At 41.0% G+C, this 18,456-nt stretch overlaps 2 protein-coding genes across 3 annotated transcripts in view; one reads left to right on the top strand and one right to left on the bottom strand.

Moving 5' to 3' along the window:
* The first annotated feature begins 1,685 nt into the window (after positions 1-1,685).
* LOC138613444 (N-lysine methyltransferase SMYD2-like) lies at positions 1,686-11,968 on the top strand. Its single transcript, XM_069687122.1, has 12 exons — positions 1,686-1,855; positions 2,944-3,007; positions 4,223-4,333; positions 4,431-4,491; positions 6,385-6,509; positions 6,745-6,812; positions 7,278-7,380; positions 8,848-8,958; positions 9,077-9,197; positions 9,374-9,548; positions 9,960-10,068; positions 11,121-11,968. Exons 1-12 carry the CDS (start codon positions 1,686-1,688, stop codon positions 11,199-11,201), a joined length of 1,299 nt encoding a protein of 432 aa, XP_069543223.1. The 3' UTR covers positions 11,202-11,968.
* A 120-nt stretch (positions 11,969-12,088) lies between these two features.
* Positions 12,089-18,456, bottom strand: part of LOC138613429 (tyrosine-protein phosphatase non-receptor type 14-like) — a 36,413-nt gene continuing 30,045 nt past the window's right edge. The window contains exons 16-20 of one of the 2 annotated variants that reach the window (XM_069687100.1): positions 18,088-18,306; positions 15,431-15,559; positions 15,032-15,266; positions 14,292-14,455; positions 12,089-13,541 (exon numbers count right to left, since the gene is read on the bottom strand). In XM_069687100.1, the coding sequence (XP_069543201.1) occupies positions 13,413-13,541; positions 14,292-14,455; positions 15,032-15,266; positions 15,431-15,559; positions 18,088-18,306 (876 nt within the window). In that variant the 3' untranslated portion in view covers positions 12,089-13,412. Of the gene's footprint in view, positions 13,542-14,291; positions 14,456-14,481; positions 14,509-15,031; positions 15,267-15,430; positions 15,560-18,087; positions 18,307-18,456 lie in introns of those variants that run through there. The other variant, XM_069687108.1, reaches the window with a different exon arrangement.

Below are 18,456 nucleotides of genomic sequence, written 5' to 3'. Positions count from 1 at the left end.
CATTTACAGGTGTAAAGGATTATGTTCACATCAAAATGTATGACGCACATGACTTTTCTCTTGTGTACAGGGCATGCTAAAACTATGATGCCGGTAGTATACAGTACAGTGTCTCATTATATAGCACAGAAGAAGAGATTCTCACAAGCAACAAGCAGACCTCCACTGGACTCAGTAATACCACATGCCCTCAACTGATGACTGAAGAACCAATAAATACTAATTGGGGAAATCAAGTACACACAATAACTTTGCAAACGAGGTAGGGTACTAGTCGGCCAAGTTAGTAACAGAAGTAATGAAATGCACACAGAAAGCCATACTATTTTAACCTGACAGCGACCAAAGAGGCCTACAGATCCAGAAACAGTAAAGGGTATGTTTATTTGACTCACATTATTTGGCGATGGAGTCCACTCTTTAATGGAGATGAGATGGTTAATATGCATTTCATAATTTACACTGCACCTGTTGCTGTGATGGTTCATTGACAGAAATCTTCTCTCTGCTTCACTGCAAGCAAGAAAACCACATTATAACACAGATATGGTTTAGCAACAATAGAGAACAAGATAAAAGAAAAGTTGGCTTGTTAGCTAATTAATAGATATATTACAGAAACACGGTGGCTAATGTCGCTAGCATTAGCAACGCACGGGGAAACAAGCTAGCTAACTCTCCCTGTCGCATTTACATTATTAGCTTCCACGGGAAATAACTTCACAAATCATTAACGAGATTCTTATTCACAGTCTTGCATAACATGATATAAAAGTGACTGCATGTCATTGTTTGATACAAATTTTCAACGTGTAACCTACTGCTGCTGGGTGTGACTTTTCGAGCGCTCAGTCAACCACACTGACTTGTAAACACTGATGCACCGCTAGGGGCGCTGTTTGACTCATAATGAAAACCGGAAATGAAATGAAACCAGAAGACAAATAATATGTGTAACATAGCAACCATATGATAGTGATAGCTTTATTGTATTGAAACAACATTCTGCCAGTGAAAGAAAAAAAAGTGATGATAAGTCAAAAATTGGGAATGAAAAAACATTATTATTGAAAATGTAAGGATAAAAATACATTATTATGGTGCAAAAGTCAAAGTAATTAGATTCTGCACGCCAATAAAAAGTCAACTGTGAGATAATGATTTATTGTTATAAAAATGTATGTTAAAAAAAAGTTACTATCATGAGATAAAGAGTCGAAATCATCAGAAAGAAGTTGAAATTATGAGATAAAGAAGCAAACTTAAATAAGTTGAGTTGAATAAGTTTGAAACTTAAAGTCATGATTATGAGATACGATCAAAATGTTGAAAGAAAAAGAAGTTAAAGATAATAACTACGAGATAGAAATTTGAAAATTATGCTGTAAAGTACCAGAAGTAATAGTTATATGCTGGGAAAATGTTCTATCAAGTTTTAATCTTATTCTTTACTTTTACCTGCGGAAATGTTTAGGGCTCCTTAAGTCAATTAAGTGGTACTATTAACTATTGTTTATATGAAAAAGTCAATGGGCTCATCCTGTGCCTTTGGATGCCGCTGTGAACTATTATTGGGAGGGTAACGCCCTATCACTTGGAGCTGGGGCGCCACATCCCACTTCTTCTCTCCCGGGTCCTTGAGAGTGAGGGGTCATTTTGGAGGAAGGCAAACCGAAAGAGACACAATGACGGGAGGCATCGCGGGAGTCGAGAGGTTTGAGAGTCCGGGGAAAGGGCGAGGACTCCGCGTTACCAAAGCCTTTAAACTGGGAGAGCTGCTGTTCTCCAGTCAGGCGTACGCGTATGTGTTGTCAGCGAAGGAGAGAGGCTGCTACTGTGAATGCTGCTTCACCAGGTAACTTGCTTATTTTTTTATATGCACGCATGCTGTGACAAAGTATTTAATGTCTTAGCTGCACGTGCTATTTGAGATGACACCTGTTAGCCAAATCAGTTAATTAGCGTCTTATAGTGACCACCAAACGCACACATAGCACTGCATAGTGTCTTTGTCATACATGTGTCACTGCTTAAAATCTATTTTGGTGATGTAGCTCATCTTTCTGAATGGAGGTTCATGTATATCATATTCCACAGGGCTAAATACCCTCTGTGGGCCCCATATGAATGCTGAACACGAGATAGAGATTTTGTTGCCTGAATGGCATCATAATTACAAAATACAGCGTGTTTAATGGATTATAAATTGAAATATTATTTAAATGCCTTTTAATATTGACACATTTACAATATAATGTCTAATTTTCCTTGTCTTGTAGTCTGCAGGTCTGTATGGTTGCAAATGGTTGCACCACGTGTGCACCTGTCTCTGAACTGAGAGTACTCATGTAAAACATCATCACTCTTGCAGCTTATATTTTATTATGCTTAACATTGAGGAAAAAAGTTCTTAGCCGAGTCTTTTATTGTGTGTGACATAAATGGATCATTACCTTGAAAATCTCAGAGCGATCTCTTGCCAAAAAAAGAGCTGGTTCATTTTAATTGGTCATTGTGTGTAGAGTTGAGTGCAGAGACACCGGTGCTATACATCAGGCAGTATGTTCAGTTAAGCAGCTTCTTGGACCTGGCCTGACTACCAGCTGTAAGTGTCCCAAAGTTTTCCGGAAGGACTTTTCGACTGCTTTAATGATTCAATGTGGTAGAAAGACAGCTGGCCTGTCACACCGTCGCCTCTATTAATACCACAGAATGTTTTAAAGCCCTTCATTGCTATCAGTTACGACAGGCCACCGGCAACTGCTGCTTCATGTCTCAGAGCAATGGAGCAGGATGTTTAAATGTCTGAGCACACTTACACACTCATGAGGGTTTGTTTGTCTGTCCGGCTAAGTATTCAAGGATGTGCAAGGATTACAGTTACTTTTAATCCTATGCTGTTACCTATCAATAAGCTAATGATCTGTTTTGTGTGGTTTACAGGAAAGAGGGCCTGGCAAGATGTGGGAAGTGCAAGAAAGCCTTCTACTGCAATGTGAAATGTCAGGTAGGAAATGGTTTGGGGAGGTACAGATGAACTGGCAGTGTAATGATTGGTGTCTAAGTGAAACAGACAGTGCCATCATACTGGTGCCCCAGTACGTGATTGTACACAGCTACCATCCTGCAAGCGTTTATACAGGCGTCATTTCACCTGTTACCAGCTATGCTGCCGGTTTAATTCCGCCCTACCATTCCACCTCGATGACTTTAACACAGAAGCGTAACAGTCCCGCCTTGAACAAGTTGTGTAAAAGGGACTTAGACTGTTAAAAGTTGAGGTAAGTCTGATTATGTAGAGCTGAGCGGTTAGCATAGGGGCTAAGTGGAAAGTTCAGTTGCATCCACAGACTGTATAAAAAGATGGATGACATGACAGCTCCCTAAAAGTGAAGCCAAAACATTTCGAGCGCCCCCTGCTGACTGGCTGCAGTATAGCTCATAAAGCCCGCCTCCTCCATGTTAACAGATGGGACATGAGTCAAACTATGAAATCAAAATGCATTTTTCTCAAACATGGTTTCTGTCATTATAGCTAGTTCTTATAATGCTGATTTACGTTAAGTGTTCATTTTTCTGACAAGTTTATTTTTAATTAGTTATTTGATGCCGTAAAAAGGATGACTGACAGCTCTGTTGACAAATCCGGCTCCTGTAGCCGATCTGTTCTGGATTAGCAGAGTAGAGGAGGAACGGCGAGAGGTGAATAACTAAAACAATCACTACAGTCAATGAAGTTTCCATATCTGTGAACGTCTGCTTCAGACCAACACAAAGAAGCTGTTCTGCTGTTAAATGGCTGGCGTACGGGATCTTTAAGTGTGTGTTTTGGTTAGCGGAAGTGGCTACTGCGGCTCCACCCGCCGATCTCTACTGTGCAACTCTGGCTCCAAATGACATCACCATCGCAAGATGGCAGCATCCATCACAGGGGCTATTTTTGCTTCAATCGATTTGTGTGATTAACTGACTCACCCTGTCTTGATTGTGTCAATAAATAGGAACTTTGTGTGTAGGGGTAAATGGGTGAGGGTAACATTAGATCAACACTGTGTGCAGCCACATTCCAGCGTGCTGCTTAATGCCTCAGCTGGTAATGTAGCCACCTGCACAGCTTCTCGTAGTGGTGGGAACCAACATGTAGACACCTGAATGGGCTTGTAACTAAATGGTTGCTCTGTGAAAGGAGTTCATTGTAACATTTCTGCCTGTTTGTGTGTAGAAATCCGACTGGGCCATGCACAAGCTGGAGTGCTCTGCAATGACAGCGTTTGGAGAGAACTGGGGCCCGTCAGAGATGTCCCGCCTGGTGGCTCGGATCCTTGCCAAGAAGGTTGGACAGACTTAGTGTCCCTCTGAAGTATTGTCTGGTACATACTGTGCAGTTCAATGAGGTCATTTCTGTTAATCATGCATGTTGTTATCTACAGAAAACACAGAAGGAAAGATGCCTTTCTGAGAAGATCTTGCTCATAGAAGAGATGCAATCACGTGAGTAATGATCCTTTAACTCACACATAAAAGCATTCATTAATTCAATTTAATTGCTCTTAGAGGACAGTCCACCTGAAAAATGTCTGTGTCAGAGACTCTGTGTCCGTACTTCAGTCCTAAGTGTCCTGAGATATCCCTCTTAAAAAAGCACAGCCCATTCAGATTAGACTGAGAGAAACACCCCAGGCCTCATCTATATATATCCTATAGATGTTGGTCAACCGGCCATTAGACAACATAACAAGTGTCACAACTTGAATGCAGGAGCTCTTTAGACTAACACACACAGTCCTCACTACTTAAGTGCCTCAATGTCAAATTGATTTGATGGAGTTAATCATCTAAAGAGAGTTTATATATATATATAAAACTAATATTTACTGCCGTTAAAATATATGACTGGGTGTTTTGTGTTTGTTTCTTTTTCTTTGGATTTTCACTTATTTTTGAAGTTGTATCTGTAGTCATCGATCTTTTCTTTGTTTGTTCAGCCATAGTAGATTACTGTTTACTCGCAACACTTGCAGAGACCGGAAAAGCAGCCGCTTAGCTCCGCCTACCCTCTCTGACAGACCAACCACTGCTGGCTGATGGAAAACACGTCACTAACTGGGCGCCGCTTGTGATTTTTTCCGCGAATGTTGCCACAGACACCCAGTCCATAATAATACTATATACTGCAAATGCAAAGGCTTTCATCAGTGGACCATAGGCTCAATCACCATTGTGTGACCTCATTCGGCGATAGATAGTGATATAACAGACATTTATTTACATGAAAATCTTCGAGATTATTACTTTAAGACTGGAAAACTGATAGCATCTGAAATTGAGGAGGGTGACGTGAGAAAGAAGTGAACTTAGCAGAATTCTGTAGCCCGCTCCTCATTGTAGCTGAAGACTAGCAGCTAAGGGTCTGCCTCTGCTAGCACAACACAGCCAAATCTCTAACCAAACTGTTAGCAGTCCATCATGTCCATCATGAGTCTGATAATGTAATAGGAGTGGTAAAGTACTCTTGAAATAATAGTTAGCATTTTTAGACAAAAAAAAATGCAAATCTTTAAAATATGTTGAAACTTTAAGGTCTTGATTGCTATTTTTCTGTTTAGATTTATTTCCTGAGATGATCTAAATCCTTTTATTAACTGAAACCCAAGTTGGAAAAAATAATATCTAAAACTCTTTAGAAATGTTACTTAATTGGATACCCTGTAATTAATCATTTGTAGAAGTGCATGGCAAGGTTAGCTGGTAATAACAGTCTTGTCAGTGTGCCCATGTTTGTGTGTGACTTGGATCTCAGCTTTCCTTTGAAACACTGAGTCAGTTTGATTGTCTGACTTATGACAATACATTTGTTCTAGTGTTTCAGGTCACACACACACACACACACACACACACACACACACACACACACATAGTCTGGCAGATGGTATATGGATGACGTGGCGACAGAGTGCCCATGTCTTGGCATAGCGAGAGTAACGAATGAAGGCAGGCTGTTTATTTGTGTCGACATACAGCTGTTGGAGACTAACAAACCGGACATGATGAAAAGTTTCAACAATCAAAACATCCAGTCACATTGTCACACAACTAAACATATAGAGGATTAGAGAGTAAATCATACACAGATCTAAAGACAAGTTTTGTTGGAAGGTAGCTTCAGATAGCGCAAGACAATACAAGTCAGTCGGCTTTGTTCAGATCAGATTTCCATTCCTAAAATAGTGTTTCAATTGGGCACAGATCAGGATGGTATGTTTGATTTTAGCCTGCCATAAGTTGGGTGTTAAATAGATACTGCTAAAGAGTATGCATGCTACCCTGTGTAAGTGCTAGATAAAAAAGGCTGAATCAGAATGTCTGCCTCTCTTCCCGCAACAGACGTGGAGGATGTAGATAATGAGAAAAGAGAGATGAACGAGGCAGACGTTGCCGGACTGCATCGTTATTTGTCCAAACATTTGGAATTGCCCGACCACAAAGACCTGCTCACACTCTTCTCCCAGGTAGCACACACATACGCACACGTAAAATGTTTGTGAGATTTTTTGCTGGCCTTGTCTCGAGATAATAATTTCTAATGCTAACACGTAGTTTGTTCACAATTTTCCCATCAACTGCTGGAGTTTAAGAAGAAAGAAGATGCAGCAGTATTATTCAAACTTGACGTTAACAGGCAAAAGATTGTTAATAACTATAAGCATTGTTTCCTGTCCCTCCTCTGTGTGCTTCATTCAACAGGTTGCCTGTAATGGTTTCACTATAGAGGATGATGAACTGTCCCACATGGGTACTGCAGTCTACCCAGAGTAAGAAGGAAAACTCACATGCATTAATACCAGCACCTTTTCACCAGCTGTTTAACGACATAACCGACATAAATATTAGCTGCACAGGCAAGACGCATTACGCCAAGAGTTCTGAATGCTTCAGCTAGCGAGACTACTTTTCTTCACCAGTTGGTCATTAGGTGGTAAAATGGGCTTCCTGCTGTAGCTGTAAAGTCGTAAAATTGGCTGTGAGGAGGTGAATTTGTCCCCTCAGCTCCTTTTTGAGCTATTTCCAGCCGACCACCCTGGTAATGACTAATTCAGGGACATTTAAGACCCCTCTGCAAGTGCAGCTGTAGCATACTGTTAATACCTCTTGTTATGTCACTGTTATGTCTTTGTTATGAGTAAAAATGAGTTTGCACTGACTCACTGCTCCGCCGACTTGTTTTTAAAGAAAATAGAAAGTCTAATCTGTTTCCCTTCCTGTCAATCTCTCCACAGCGTGGCTCTGATAAACCACAGCTGTCTTCCCAGCGTCATCGTCACGTATAAGGGGACGTCGGCTGAGATTCGGGCCGTAAAGGACATGAAGCCTGGAGATGAAGTGAGGAAAAGGGGACAGCTGATGTTAGAAGGGGTTGGGTCTTTTTGTGTTGTCTGTAACCTCGAATCAATAAGATCAGGCTGCACATAAACTAAAGAAAGAAAACTTAGCACAAAAGAAAATGAATGTGTTTAAATGGTGCACTACTTTCTTCTATCAATCTATGATAATTGATCACATTATATATAAATGACTGTAAGCCAGGCATTTTGAACTGTGGTTTCTGCTGCCTTAAATTAAAAGAAAGAGTTATACATTTTGAATTTGTTAAACTTGATAACCCTGTTGATGTGCTGGCTCTCACTGCCCATCTCACAGTGGGCGCCAGTAGAAGCCATGTGGTAGGATAGGTAGGATAGGTAGGATAAGTAGTATCTGCGTTGTCAATACCTGGAGCTCGCGTGAACAGAGCCGGGGTCTGTTGAAGTTGGCTGCTTGGGTTGCGGTGACCACTAAGGCTCATGTGGCAGGTTAATTATAAGTATTGGGATGAGGGCACAAGGGGAGGGGTTTCTTCACTGAGCGTTTATCCTTATCATTAGGGTTGGGGTTAGGGTTACCTCCTACCTACCTTAACCCCCCATCTCTCTTGCTCTCTTTTCTCTCCTCTCTTAGTGGGGGGAGGTAGAGAGTACAGCCCGGCCCAGCGGGGGTGAGTCCTAGCCTCACCCTGGCTCTGCCTTCCCCTTCCCCTCTCTCTAAAACTCTTCTCTCTATCCTTCTATCTCTATTTTTCTCTTGCACGTTTAATTCAAATGTTATCAGCTTTCTTGCCACGATCATATCTGTCCGTTAAATATGTTGCTACAGCCAGGAGACGATTAACAGTTTAGCATGAGACAGGAAATTGGCGAAACAGCTAGCCTGTCCAAAGGACAAAAAAGCCCTCCTACAAGCACCTGTAAGCTCAATGATTATTACATTATTTTAATACATAGAAAAAGTCATGCAAAAACATGTCATGGTTTTAAGGGGGGAGTATGTGCCAGACAACTCCTTGGATGAGCACAGTAACTTCCTGGAGTTTTGTCATGATCTTAACCTGCCAGGCAACCAGAAGAGACTGGTAACTATCCACAGTGATCTATTTTCTCTAGACTGTTTTACGCTAAGCTAAGCTAAAAGGCTGCTGAAGAGTAGAGACTTGACCTGAGGTCTGTGAGAAGGAAATGCAAAGCCTCGAGTGTGAAGGCTTTGGCATGAGCAGGGCGTGACATCCCCGCCCGAGTACAGTACCGGGTCATTGTTTACTTTCCCGGTCAGTGTGTCGAGACAGAAAAGTGGGTGTGGTTTGAAGGGCGAGGTGGGGTGTAGCAGCTGATTTAAGCGGCTGGTGGTGCTATTTTCAGACTGACCTCTTAACCTGCACTCGAGGAGCTTCAAACAGGAGGAAATGTCAAAGATGGAGAGTGTGCATTGTTGCGGATTCTCATGTGCTGTGTGTTTGGGTGTTATTTCCACCTCCAGGTGCTCATCAGCTACATCGACCTCCTCTACCCGACAGACGACCGCAACAACAGGCTGAGGGAGTCCTATTACTTCACCTGCGAATGCCAGGAATGTAAGAGCAAGTCCAAGGTACGTCACCACGGGAGAAGCTGATAGGTATGGGACTTGTTTGTCCTTGCTGAGAAACACTATAAATAGCAATAAAAAAAAATTAAGAAGCTGCTCTGTGTCCTGTCTTCACCTGCAGGACAAAGTGAAGTTGAAAGTACGAAAGCAGAGCGACCCCATCGAGCCTGACGTCATCAGCAACATGGTGCGCTACGGCAGGAAAAGCATCAGAGAGTTTCGGGCCTTAAAGCACATAAAAAATATCCTTTCATTATTTTATTATCATCAAAAGACCCCAAAACAGTGCCGTAAAGTTCTAACTGATAATTCTGTAGGAACAAATGCAGCGAAGTAGCTTCCTAGACTCTCAAACATCTGATTATATGATCAGAAGCTCTTTCACGTTTTAGTTGATGCGGCCTTGACTCTTTAGCACCCCCTAGTGAGCTGCTGGAGATGTGCGAGCAGAGCCTGGAGGAGATGGGAGCCGTCTTCGATGACTCCAACGTCTACATGCTCCACATGATGTACCAGGCCATGGGCGTCTGTCTCTACATGGAGGATCCAGAAGGAGCTATCAGATACGGAGAGAAGATCATCAAACCTTACAGGTGTGGGTCAGACACATGCATCTTTTTACACACGTTCTATACAGGCAGTTTAGAAAATAGCAGGCTTTTCATTTAGTTGCATTTAATGTTTTTATTTCTAAAGTGTATGAATTGTCGGGTATAGATGCTTAAGTTCTCCCTTATTAAATGATAGCACCAGAATGTCACAGTGTCCTTTCTACTTTTAGAAACAGTTGCTTATGGATTGCATCATAGGAATTGTAGTTCCAGAGTTTGACCCATACTTTGAGCTAGAGGTCAGGGTATTCAGTACAGGAAGAAGATCTTATTTTAGAAGAGGAAATCAGGGGTCTTTCTGAAACATTGTGCTTCATGTCACCGTCAAACTGCTTAGCTCTATGATAGAAATAGTTTACCTGTGTGAGTGAAACTGGTGTGTTTTCATTGCAGCAAGCTGTATCCACCCTACTCTCTGAATGTGTCCTCCATGTACCTGAAGCTGGGCAGACTGTACATGGGGCTTGAGAGGTACTCAGTGGGAGTCAGCGCTCTCAAGAAGGTAACATGACCTGCAAAGCTTTTACATCAATTTTCATACTTACATATCGCAGCTGTCGAGCAATTTCAACCAAGTCAACTGCAGTAAAAACTGTTTTGAAAAAATTATGAACAGAAAACTTTGAGGCCTGGAAATGATTTGTTTGGATACTATGATAAATTAAGAACCTAAATTAGAAATATATTAAGAGATTTCTTTTTTTTTACAACAGCCATCTATTACTTTAACAAAAGAAGCATTATTCTGAAATGTGAAACACAAGCCCCAAATTTGTAGCTTTCCCTTAAGACAATTCAATCAAGTATTTTAATAGGAAACTGTCTAATAAAGGAACAGGTAACTGTTGGATAGCAGTTTTCAAAACACTACAGACATTTCAGTTGGTACCAACAAGGTTTTGAAATTTGATATATTTGATATGTTGTTATACGTAGAAACAATGAACATAAATGGCCTTGCCCAAAAATATAAAGAGATCTTTTGACCCCCTATGTGCCTGGGCGTTCTCTAAAGCTCTTTTACACTGCGGTTCTGCCACAGCGCCGTATCGAAGCTACGTTGTCATGCTGCCTTTGTCATTTTACATTGGACCAAGCGGTTGGGGTTAGGGTTCTGTTCCACCCTGCCGGCTCTGCTGTTTACACAGACGCCGTTTCCCCTCTATTACTACCTCTGATGCCGGCTCAGAGGCGGAACGACTTCGCCCCACCAAACCGCCTCTGTGCGTTTTACATTGAAGACAGAACGTAACTGAGGCGTAATAATCCTGCCTTGAACTGCTTGTGTTTAAGGGGCCCCCAGCCTGTGGAGCTCTCTGCCAGTTACAATAAGACAAGTCACCACTTTAACTTATTTTGAATCCTCTCTTAAAATTTTTCTTTTACAGGAAGGCTTTCATGAATTCTTAATTTTTTCTTCTTCTGTTTTTATCTTTATTTTTCTGTTGTTTGAATCTGCTTTCCTTTTATCGGTCTGTATTTTTGGTAAAGCACTTCATCACCAGAAAAGTGCTACATAAATAAAGTTTATTATATTTCTTTGTGTTTACATAGGCAATGGCCATCATGGCGGTGGCTCATGGGAAGGATCACTTCTACTTGAAAGAGCTGCAAAAAGAGATGGCACGGAAATAAAAAGAAAGGAAGAAGTGATGTAACACAACTGGTCCCTGAAGACTGCATACACTCCTTTAATCAGGAGCTTTACAGAACTGTGGGCACTTTCTACTCTTTTTGGTACCAAAGCAAACATAAAGGAACATTCATGTTTTTATGCAAAAAAAATGTGTTTATATAATGTAATTTATGTTTGAATGCAGGATGTGAAAGGTGATTTTTACTCTTTTTTGTCAAATTGTTGCTGATGTTTGTTTTGGCTCGTGAATGACACGTCAGCTGGACGCTGTCGTCCATCAGAGTCAGGTTGTTTACATTCGTGTGTAGGGGGTCACAGTAACAAAACCCCCGTCAGCCAATCAGGACAGCTGCCTCACCACAAGGGGCCTGTTAAAGCTGCAGAAGGTGCCACAACAGAGGGCTGGGATAGAGCACGGTGTTTGCATTATCCTTATGTGATTCCCTTTGTTGTTGTCTTTGTACTGTGAGAAAGAAACCTTCTGAACCTTAAGGGAAATTGTTTTAATAAAACGACATTGAGGCCACAGTTTTAAAGAAAATAAGGCTTTATTGCATAATAAGCAAGTACGACAGCTTCATACATGTCTGGGGAGAGAAAAACAAAAGACTTGATGCACTGAAAACGCATATACAAAACATATGTACACATACTTTGAAAGGTATTTGGGAGTTTTGCCAAAAAAAGGAAGAAGAGGGGAAAAATTAAATATTAACAAACAGTGGAATGCCGTGTGAGGAAATACTGTCACGAAGAGAACAGAAGTGCAACAAAACACTTATACGTCAAGAGAGCATAAAGCTTATACTTACTTGAGAATATATACATTGAAATATAAAAATGCATGCATAGTTTATTATGTTGCGGTATTTTTAGGGTACCAAGTCAAAAAAGAGAAACTATATAAAATATTTGTAGAAATCTTTTTCTCACATGCCCGATATGTACAGAGTTACTTTGGACACGGCTGACTTTGCATCACAATTCAGAAAAATAAAAAGTATATTAAACGTAACGTGAAAAATGAAATTCTTCAGAATGTTATTTTATAAACAGGCGTTGATCGAGGAACATGGTTATCATCAGGTTTGGATCAGATTCTTACAAACTCTGCCTTTGAGAGTAAAGTCAGATGTGTCACTCCTTCAAAAACAAACTTTCTTCTAATGCCACATCCTTACCTGAGAGTCAGGTAACAGATTTTAAAGGTTACTGTTGATCTTATAACAAAAACTAACTATTAAATACTGATTTAAAGATTAAATCTTTGGAGGTTAAAAAAAAGAATTTAGTTTACCAAATCAATCCCGAACACTAAAACCAGGACAGCCTGACAGCTTCCCCTTGTTTCATGTTGCAATAAGGCACAATGATACAAAATATACAGTATTTAAGGAAACAGTTCTCCATTGCATATACAAGTGAAAATACTGTCTAATCATAAAATATCTCCAATTAGTTGGACAGTTTTTAGACTTTTGAAATGTTTTAGGTGAGAAATGTGATAAGACACATTGAATTAGAGGGAGCTGTGTTTGTGTAGGAGGGACGTTAATAGAAATGTATCAAATGAAGAAACCAGAGGTAAAAATGGGAGCGACCACTTTGAAATTGACGAGGAAGGCTTTCGGGAAAATATAGTAAACATTAAGACAAGATGAAAAATAATGTTTCGTTACTGCTCCTCAGTTCATTGTCAAAGGTGACAACAATCTTGATAGAAATAAATAAAAACATTTGTTACAATGTTGAAGTAAATAGTTGCTGTATTAATCAATACTCTGTTAAAAATAAAAGGAACATTTTCCAAACTATGATTTTAAAGAATACTTTTGTTTGGCAAACTCTTTCAGAGTGTAGAAAATATATATCATAATACTGCTGCCACCTACTGTTCATGCAGCGTAGTGCCATTTCTAGTCATGGCATTAAATGAATGAGAGATGTAGCGGGCCAGGAGACAAGAACATCTTAATACACTGATTAGGAAATAATGGAGTCAATTTGTATAAAGGCCGACAAGAGTCCTTTCTTCTCTTCAGGTTAGTTTGTATGAAAATCCACATTAATTTTCATAAACTGCCAAAAGGAAACACAACATGAACCTCTGAATCAGCTTCCAGCCAGCTTGCACTGCACTCGTGCCAATCTGAAGTACCGTGGTCATTATCTGCCACGTCGTGGAAAGGTCAAAGGTCAGGTTCCAAAGGTTAAATGAGGCGGGAGTTCTTGAGGAACTGGATGAGGACCTGGTAGACGAACTTGTACTGGTTGATGGTCTGCACCATCAGCATCCTCTGCTGCCTCAGCCCTGACAACATGGTGGGAACCTCCACTGGCTGAAAAGAGCAAAATACGGTTAATGAAAGACATGAAATACAAAAAGTAAGACAGTGTGTTTTTCAGGCTGTCATGTTGAGCTAAATGACTCAATATCTTCTGACCTACCCCTTCTTCTGTCATGAATTTTTGCACTTTGGAGGAGTTAAATACTGAAGGGATCTACCGAGGTTTACTTGATCAGTTCACTTGGTTGAAAAAGAGTTTATCATCACATTTACAAATGTGGGGTAGCTTTTAAAAAACATTGCTTTGATCAAAATAGAGACAAAAAGACTAATACTTTAAATTACATCTTCAGTAAACTGTACCTTCTTAGAAATAAATGCTGGAAAAAATCGTATATATTTTTTTATATATATTTCTATATCTAAATCCGATCATTTTTACTTCCTGTAATATAAAATATGACGTGTGCTTATGTAAGCTTGAACCAACCAATTCTAACCAAATCATATCAAAACATCCACCCATTAATCAAGCATCAACTTTTAGCACCACAGAGCTAAGATATAGTGGTTAGCCAGCTAGCAACAGCATGCTACGTTAGCATGTCTTCACCCAGTTTCCAATGTGAAATCCATCCCAATATTATGTCATTCCTCCCATCCTAAATTACAGACTCACAGAATTCACAAAATAAAAGACCTACACGTGTTTTAATCAAAAAATAAGACGTATAAATGTATACATATATTTCAAAGGAAAACAGTAATCACTGCGGCTCGGTCAGCCCGCAATCTACCCACCTCATTGTGCTCCAGGCAGCTGATCATGAGCTCAGTGAGGATGACCACTCCGGTGCGACCCACCCCGGCGCTACAGTGCACCACCACAGGAGGGTTGAGGCTCTTTGAGGTGTCCAGCATGGAGTTAGTGTGTCTCCTCACAGACTGGATCTCCTCTAGGTAGGCTGCAGGGAAGAAGACGGATACGAAGGTAAGTTGTAGGTTCAAGTCTGCCGGGCTGAAAAGAACATTTGTTGTGCATTGAACATTGAATGTGTTCAACTCCTTTTTTTTATGGATTGGTCAATAATAACATATTTTCAAATTGTGTGGATTACTCAGGAGTTTGATAAGAATATTAATACCTTCTCATATCTGTCCAATAAAACATGAGGCTAGCTTGCTTGCATGTTTTTGCTAGCTTAGCTGAGCTTAAAGACTGGAGAGAGGGGACACAGCTAGCCTGACTTTGTACAAAGATAAACCACAGGTCATTGTTTTGTATTTTAGTTTTGGTATTGATTAAACAACAGAGTTTAAACATGTTAATACAGGCTCATAGGAAATTGGACTAGGGCTGTTGCAATACCAGAATTTTAAGGTACAATGTAAACCATCAAATGGTGCTATCAAAAGAGCATCGGAGTGGCAGATCTTTTCCCTAAATTAGACATAAAAAAAATAAAGGTACAATATTTTTCATAACCTCCTGTTTTGTCTCATCAAACTGATTATATTAATGAAGATACAATCACACTCACAGAGGAATCCCTGGACATATTCGGGGCAGCCCTGCTCAGGCCAGTCAGTGTACTGCAGGTGCCAGACCGTCCTCTCCTGGCCCGACAGCAGGTGTTTGACCTTTAACCCCGTGGTGGCGTAGCAGCCTGAGTCGGTGCGGAATTTGGTGGTCACCTTGAACTTCCCGTGAGTGGCTGAGTTGTGTTTGGAGCCCAGTTTGGGCCAGTAGCGGTGACTCTTGGACCTCCCACCCTCCTGTAATTAAGAAATTAAGGAAAAAAAGAGAAGAGGGTGAGGAGAAAATAGACGTACAACATCAGCTCTTACACTTAGACATAAACACAGAGACACAATAACGACACAGACACCAGCTGCCTGCCACATCTGCATGCGCCATGTGTGTGCATGTGTGTGCGTACCTCCTCGGCTGTAACCATTGCGATGACGTTGACCCCCTGCTCCCACACCATCTGCCAGAAGTCGGCGCAGGTGTTGGCTAGAGGGCCCTGGGTGGCAATGTAGTGCCACTCCTCCCCTCTGATCATCACCTGGGAAAACACACACGAAACAGACACACACAAAGAATTAGTTAGTGCATTTAGAGATTGTAGGTACTGCTTTGAAAACAAGAAGAATATATTTACCTACTGACAACCACATTTAAATCAAAGAAAAAAGCAGTTATCTCTTCCACCACTAGAGGGCAGTATAAACATTACATTTATCCACGGTTTCAGTCTTTTCTCTCTTTTATAAAACCCTTCTTTAGCTTTCCCTCATTAATAATCCTAAAGCACCACACAGCACTGCAAACTTCCCATCTTCAACCCCCTCCAGACTTCAGAGTGCCGTTACATAATGTCCCAGCTAATCCCCGAGTCCACCTCGTGACTGTAAACACTGTATTAAGAGACGGATGGGGGAATAAACAAGGCCTTTTGTTCCGCGGCAGCTACCTTAAATGAAGTTAAGGGGTAGTAAGAGGGTTACACCGTGATAGGCAGCGATTCAGTCCCGCTTTGTTGATCGCACTCGCACACCAGACCGCAATTAGGCAAACACGCGAAATGCAAAGTCATGCATACATGCTGTTTGTAGGCATGAATAGAGGGGCTAGTGAGAGCAGCTCAGGTTGACTTAAGAGGGTTTGGAGTTTGGACCACATTCTTTGGGAATTCCTCTGCGAGCTTAAAGGCCCGAGCAGCTGCCTTTCATCCGCTCCTCGGAGTTATTCGCTGCTTAGGAATAACCACAACAAAGACTAGCAGAGGGCTGGATCTATCATGTTTAAGCCTTTTGTTTTTATTCATGCAGTGGGATGTGGGTGTTGCAAAGCAGTTTCAGACTATAACTGTGATTTAGAGCCTCACATATAAACTTCAATTTTATAAATGTGACTGCTTTACTATGTTATTCTATTCCTTTAAATTAGCTTAAGGTGAATAGCTTTGATTTTAAATTGCAGGCCGTCATGTTGACACAGTACATATCAGAATATGTGGATAATATATCAATGTGTCAGGTATATTTTATGTTGTATGTATATCTGGTGGTGGTTCGATCCCCGGGTCCCTCAGTCTACATGTCGAAGTGTCCTTGGGCGAGACACTGAACTCTAAATTGCTCCCGGTGGCCTAGCCATCAGTGTGTGAATGTCATGGCTGATTGACAGTTGGACACTTTACGTGGCAGCCTCTTCCATCAGTGTGTGAATGTGACATGTAGTGTTAAAGCAGCTTTGAGTGGTCGCAAGACAAGAAAAGCGCTATATAAGTACAGTCTGTTTACCACTGACTGTATTTAGGGTTAAAACATAAAGCCCTCTCACCACTGCAGCGAACAAAACATAAGCCAGCTTCAGACAAGTCCAAGGAGACAAAATCACATTAGCTCTGTTTTAGGTTCTCTTCACTGGTTACCAGTAAATTTTAGAGGTGATTTCCAGACTTTATTGATTCCCTTTAAAGCATTTCACGGTTAAGCTTCCAATCGAAGCACAGCCTCAGATTTCGGCTTGGCTCCAAACTAAAGGTTTTTCTCAGCTGTGGAACTCCCTGCCCGAGGAGCTACGGCTCGCAATAACATCTTGTGATTCAGTTCTAAAAGCAAATTATTAAGGCTATGAAGGTTAATTATTACAATTAGTATTATCTTATATAACTGTTGGATAATTTATTCCATTTGATTTTTTTTACTTATTAAACTGTCTGATGTTTTTTGCCTCATTACAGTCTTTAAATGTTTGAATCACAAAGCAAACCCCCTCCAGTGAACATCAAGTGTTTAACCTTGTAAACATCTCCATGTGGTGATTCTCATGTGCTACAAGACATATCAGGTACAACACAAGCAGTCATCTCCATGGCTGGGCCTGTCTGCTTTTAAACTGCAGTGTACCAAGGACAGGCTGAACAACACGTTTTCAGATTGGCAGGTTTGAGACGTCACAAACCTAAGGAGCCAATCCTGTTAATGGCCGGGGTGATGCTGTGCATGTCAATATGTGTAACCTATAGCAACCACTTTAGTGATGCGCGAGCCAGCTGTAACTATCATCGTAGTTTTTGCAAACTCACTACAGAGTACTAACGTAACTTTACTACTACTAATTACTACATTTCAAGCTAACTAAGTTTCAACGAGTTGCTACTAAACGAAGGCAGAGACGTGTTTTGTTTTCACGATGCAGAGGCCGGTTGGAAATTTACGTAGTGGGCGGGGCGTATACAGATGCAGGATTATTTAATGAGGGAGAAGGAGGAGATGCTTTAGGAGGATTTTTACAAAGTAATTAAACATATTTTGCAGCTGGAGCTGCTCTTTAATATAAAACCTACATATGATGTATGTTGTCTTTGTCCATTAAAATTATGTGCATCCAGTTTTGGTCAATTTCAATATTTCTTTTATGGATTTAGCTACTTCAGCTAGATAGAAAAAAGGTTTCTCAACCTCACATCTGTTAGTACTAAACACAATCATGTACAGGGAAAAGGTCAGTGCTTTACTCATCCCTAAAATTCCTTTGTGCAATTTAAACTTCCCAGTGTTCAACCCATGACTCCCTCGAGCGCACCTTGATATGCGAGGCATTGATGTAGCCCGTGTTGTTCTCCTTGTTCGGCACAAGCTCGACCCGGTTCTCTTCGTACGGAACCACGTCACGGAAACGGTTGCGCTCCGTGTTTTCGGGCAGAGTTGCTGTGGTGAGAAGACAGTCTGTCCTCTTCTTGGGAACCTGCTCGTACTCAGTGAAGACCCGCTCTTCTTCCAGCTTCAACTCCAAGGTCTTACACTGGAGAGACGGAGCGAGAGAGAAAGAGAAAGAGGAGTTAGTCATTGAATTCCAGACCACACATCACTGAGAGGTTTCTCTTTCAGTCTCAAAGGGGCTTTTTTTCATTCAGCTATATCTTAAAGATTACTCAGACCTCATTTCGATACT

Source organism: Semicossyphus pulcher, unplaced genomic scaffold (genome assembly GCF_022749685.1).
Source record: "Semicossyphus pulcher isolate SPU_LCO1_2020_fin unplaced genomic scaffold, fSemPul1.0.p SCAF_11, whole genome shotgun sequence".
NCBI lineage: Eukaryota > Metazoa > Chordata > Actinopteri > Labriformes > Labridae > Semicossyphus > Semicossyphus pulcher.
The sequence above is the reverse complement of the archived record's forward strand: the minus strand, read 5'-3'. Positions and strand labels throughout refer to the sequence as shown.

Excerpts from the sequence above, each read along its gene's own strand:
- LOC138613444 (XM_069687122.1), top strand. The coding sequence starts at position 1,686 with ATGACGGGAGGCATCGCGGGAGTCGAGAGGTTTGAGAGTCCGGGGAAA. Across the intron at positions 7,381-8,847 it reads ACATGAAGCCTGGAGATGAA|GTGCTCATCAGCTACATCGA; the intron begins GTGAGGAAAAGG and ends TTCCACCTCCAG. Across the intron at positions 10,069-11,120 it reads GAGTCAGCGCTCTCAAGAAG|GCAATGGCCATCATGGCGGT; the intron begins GTAACATGACCT and ends GTGTTTACATAG.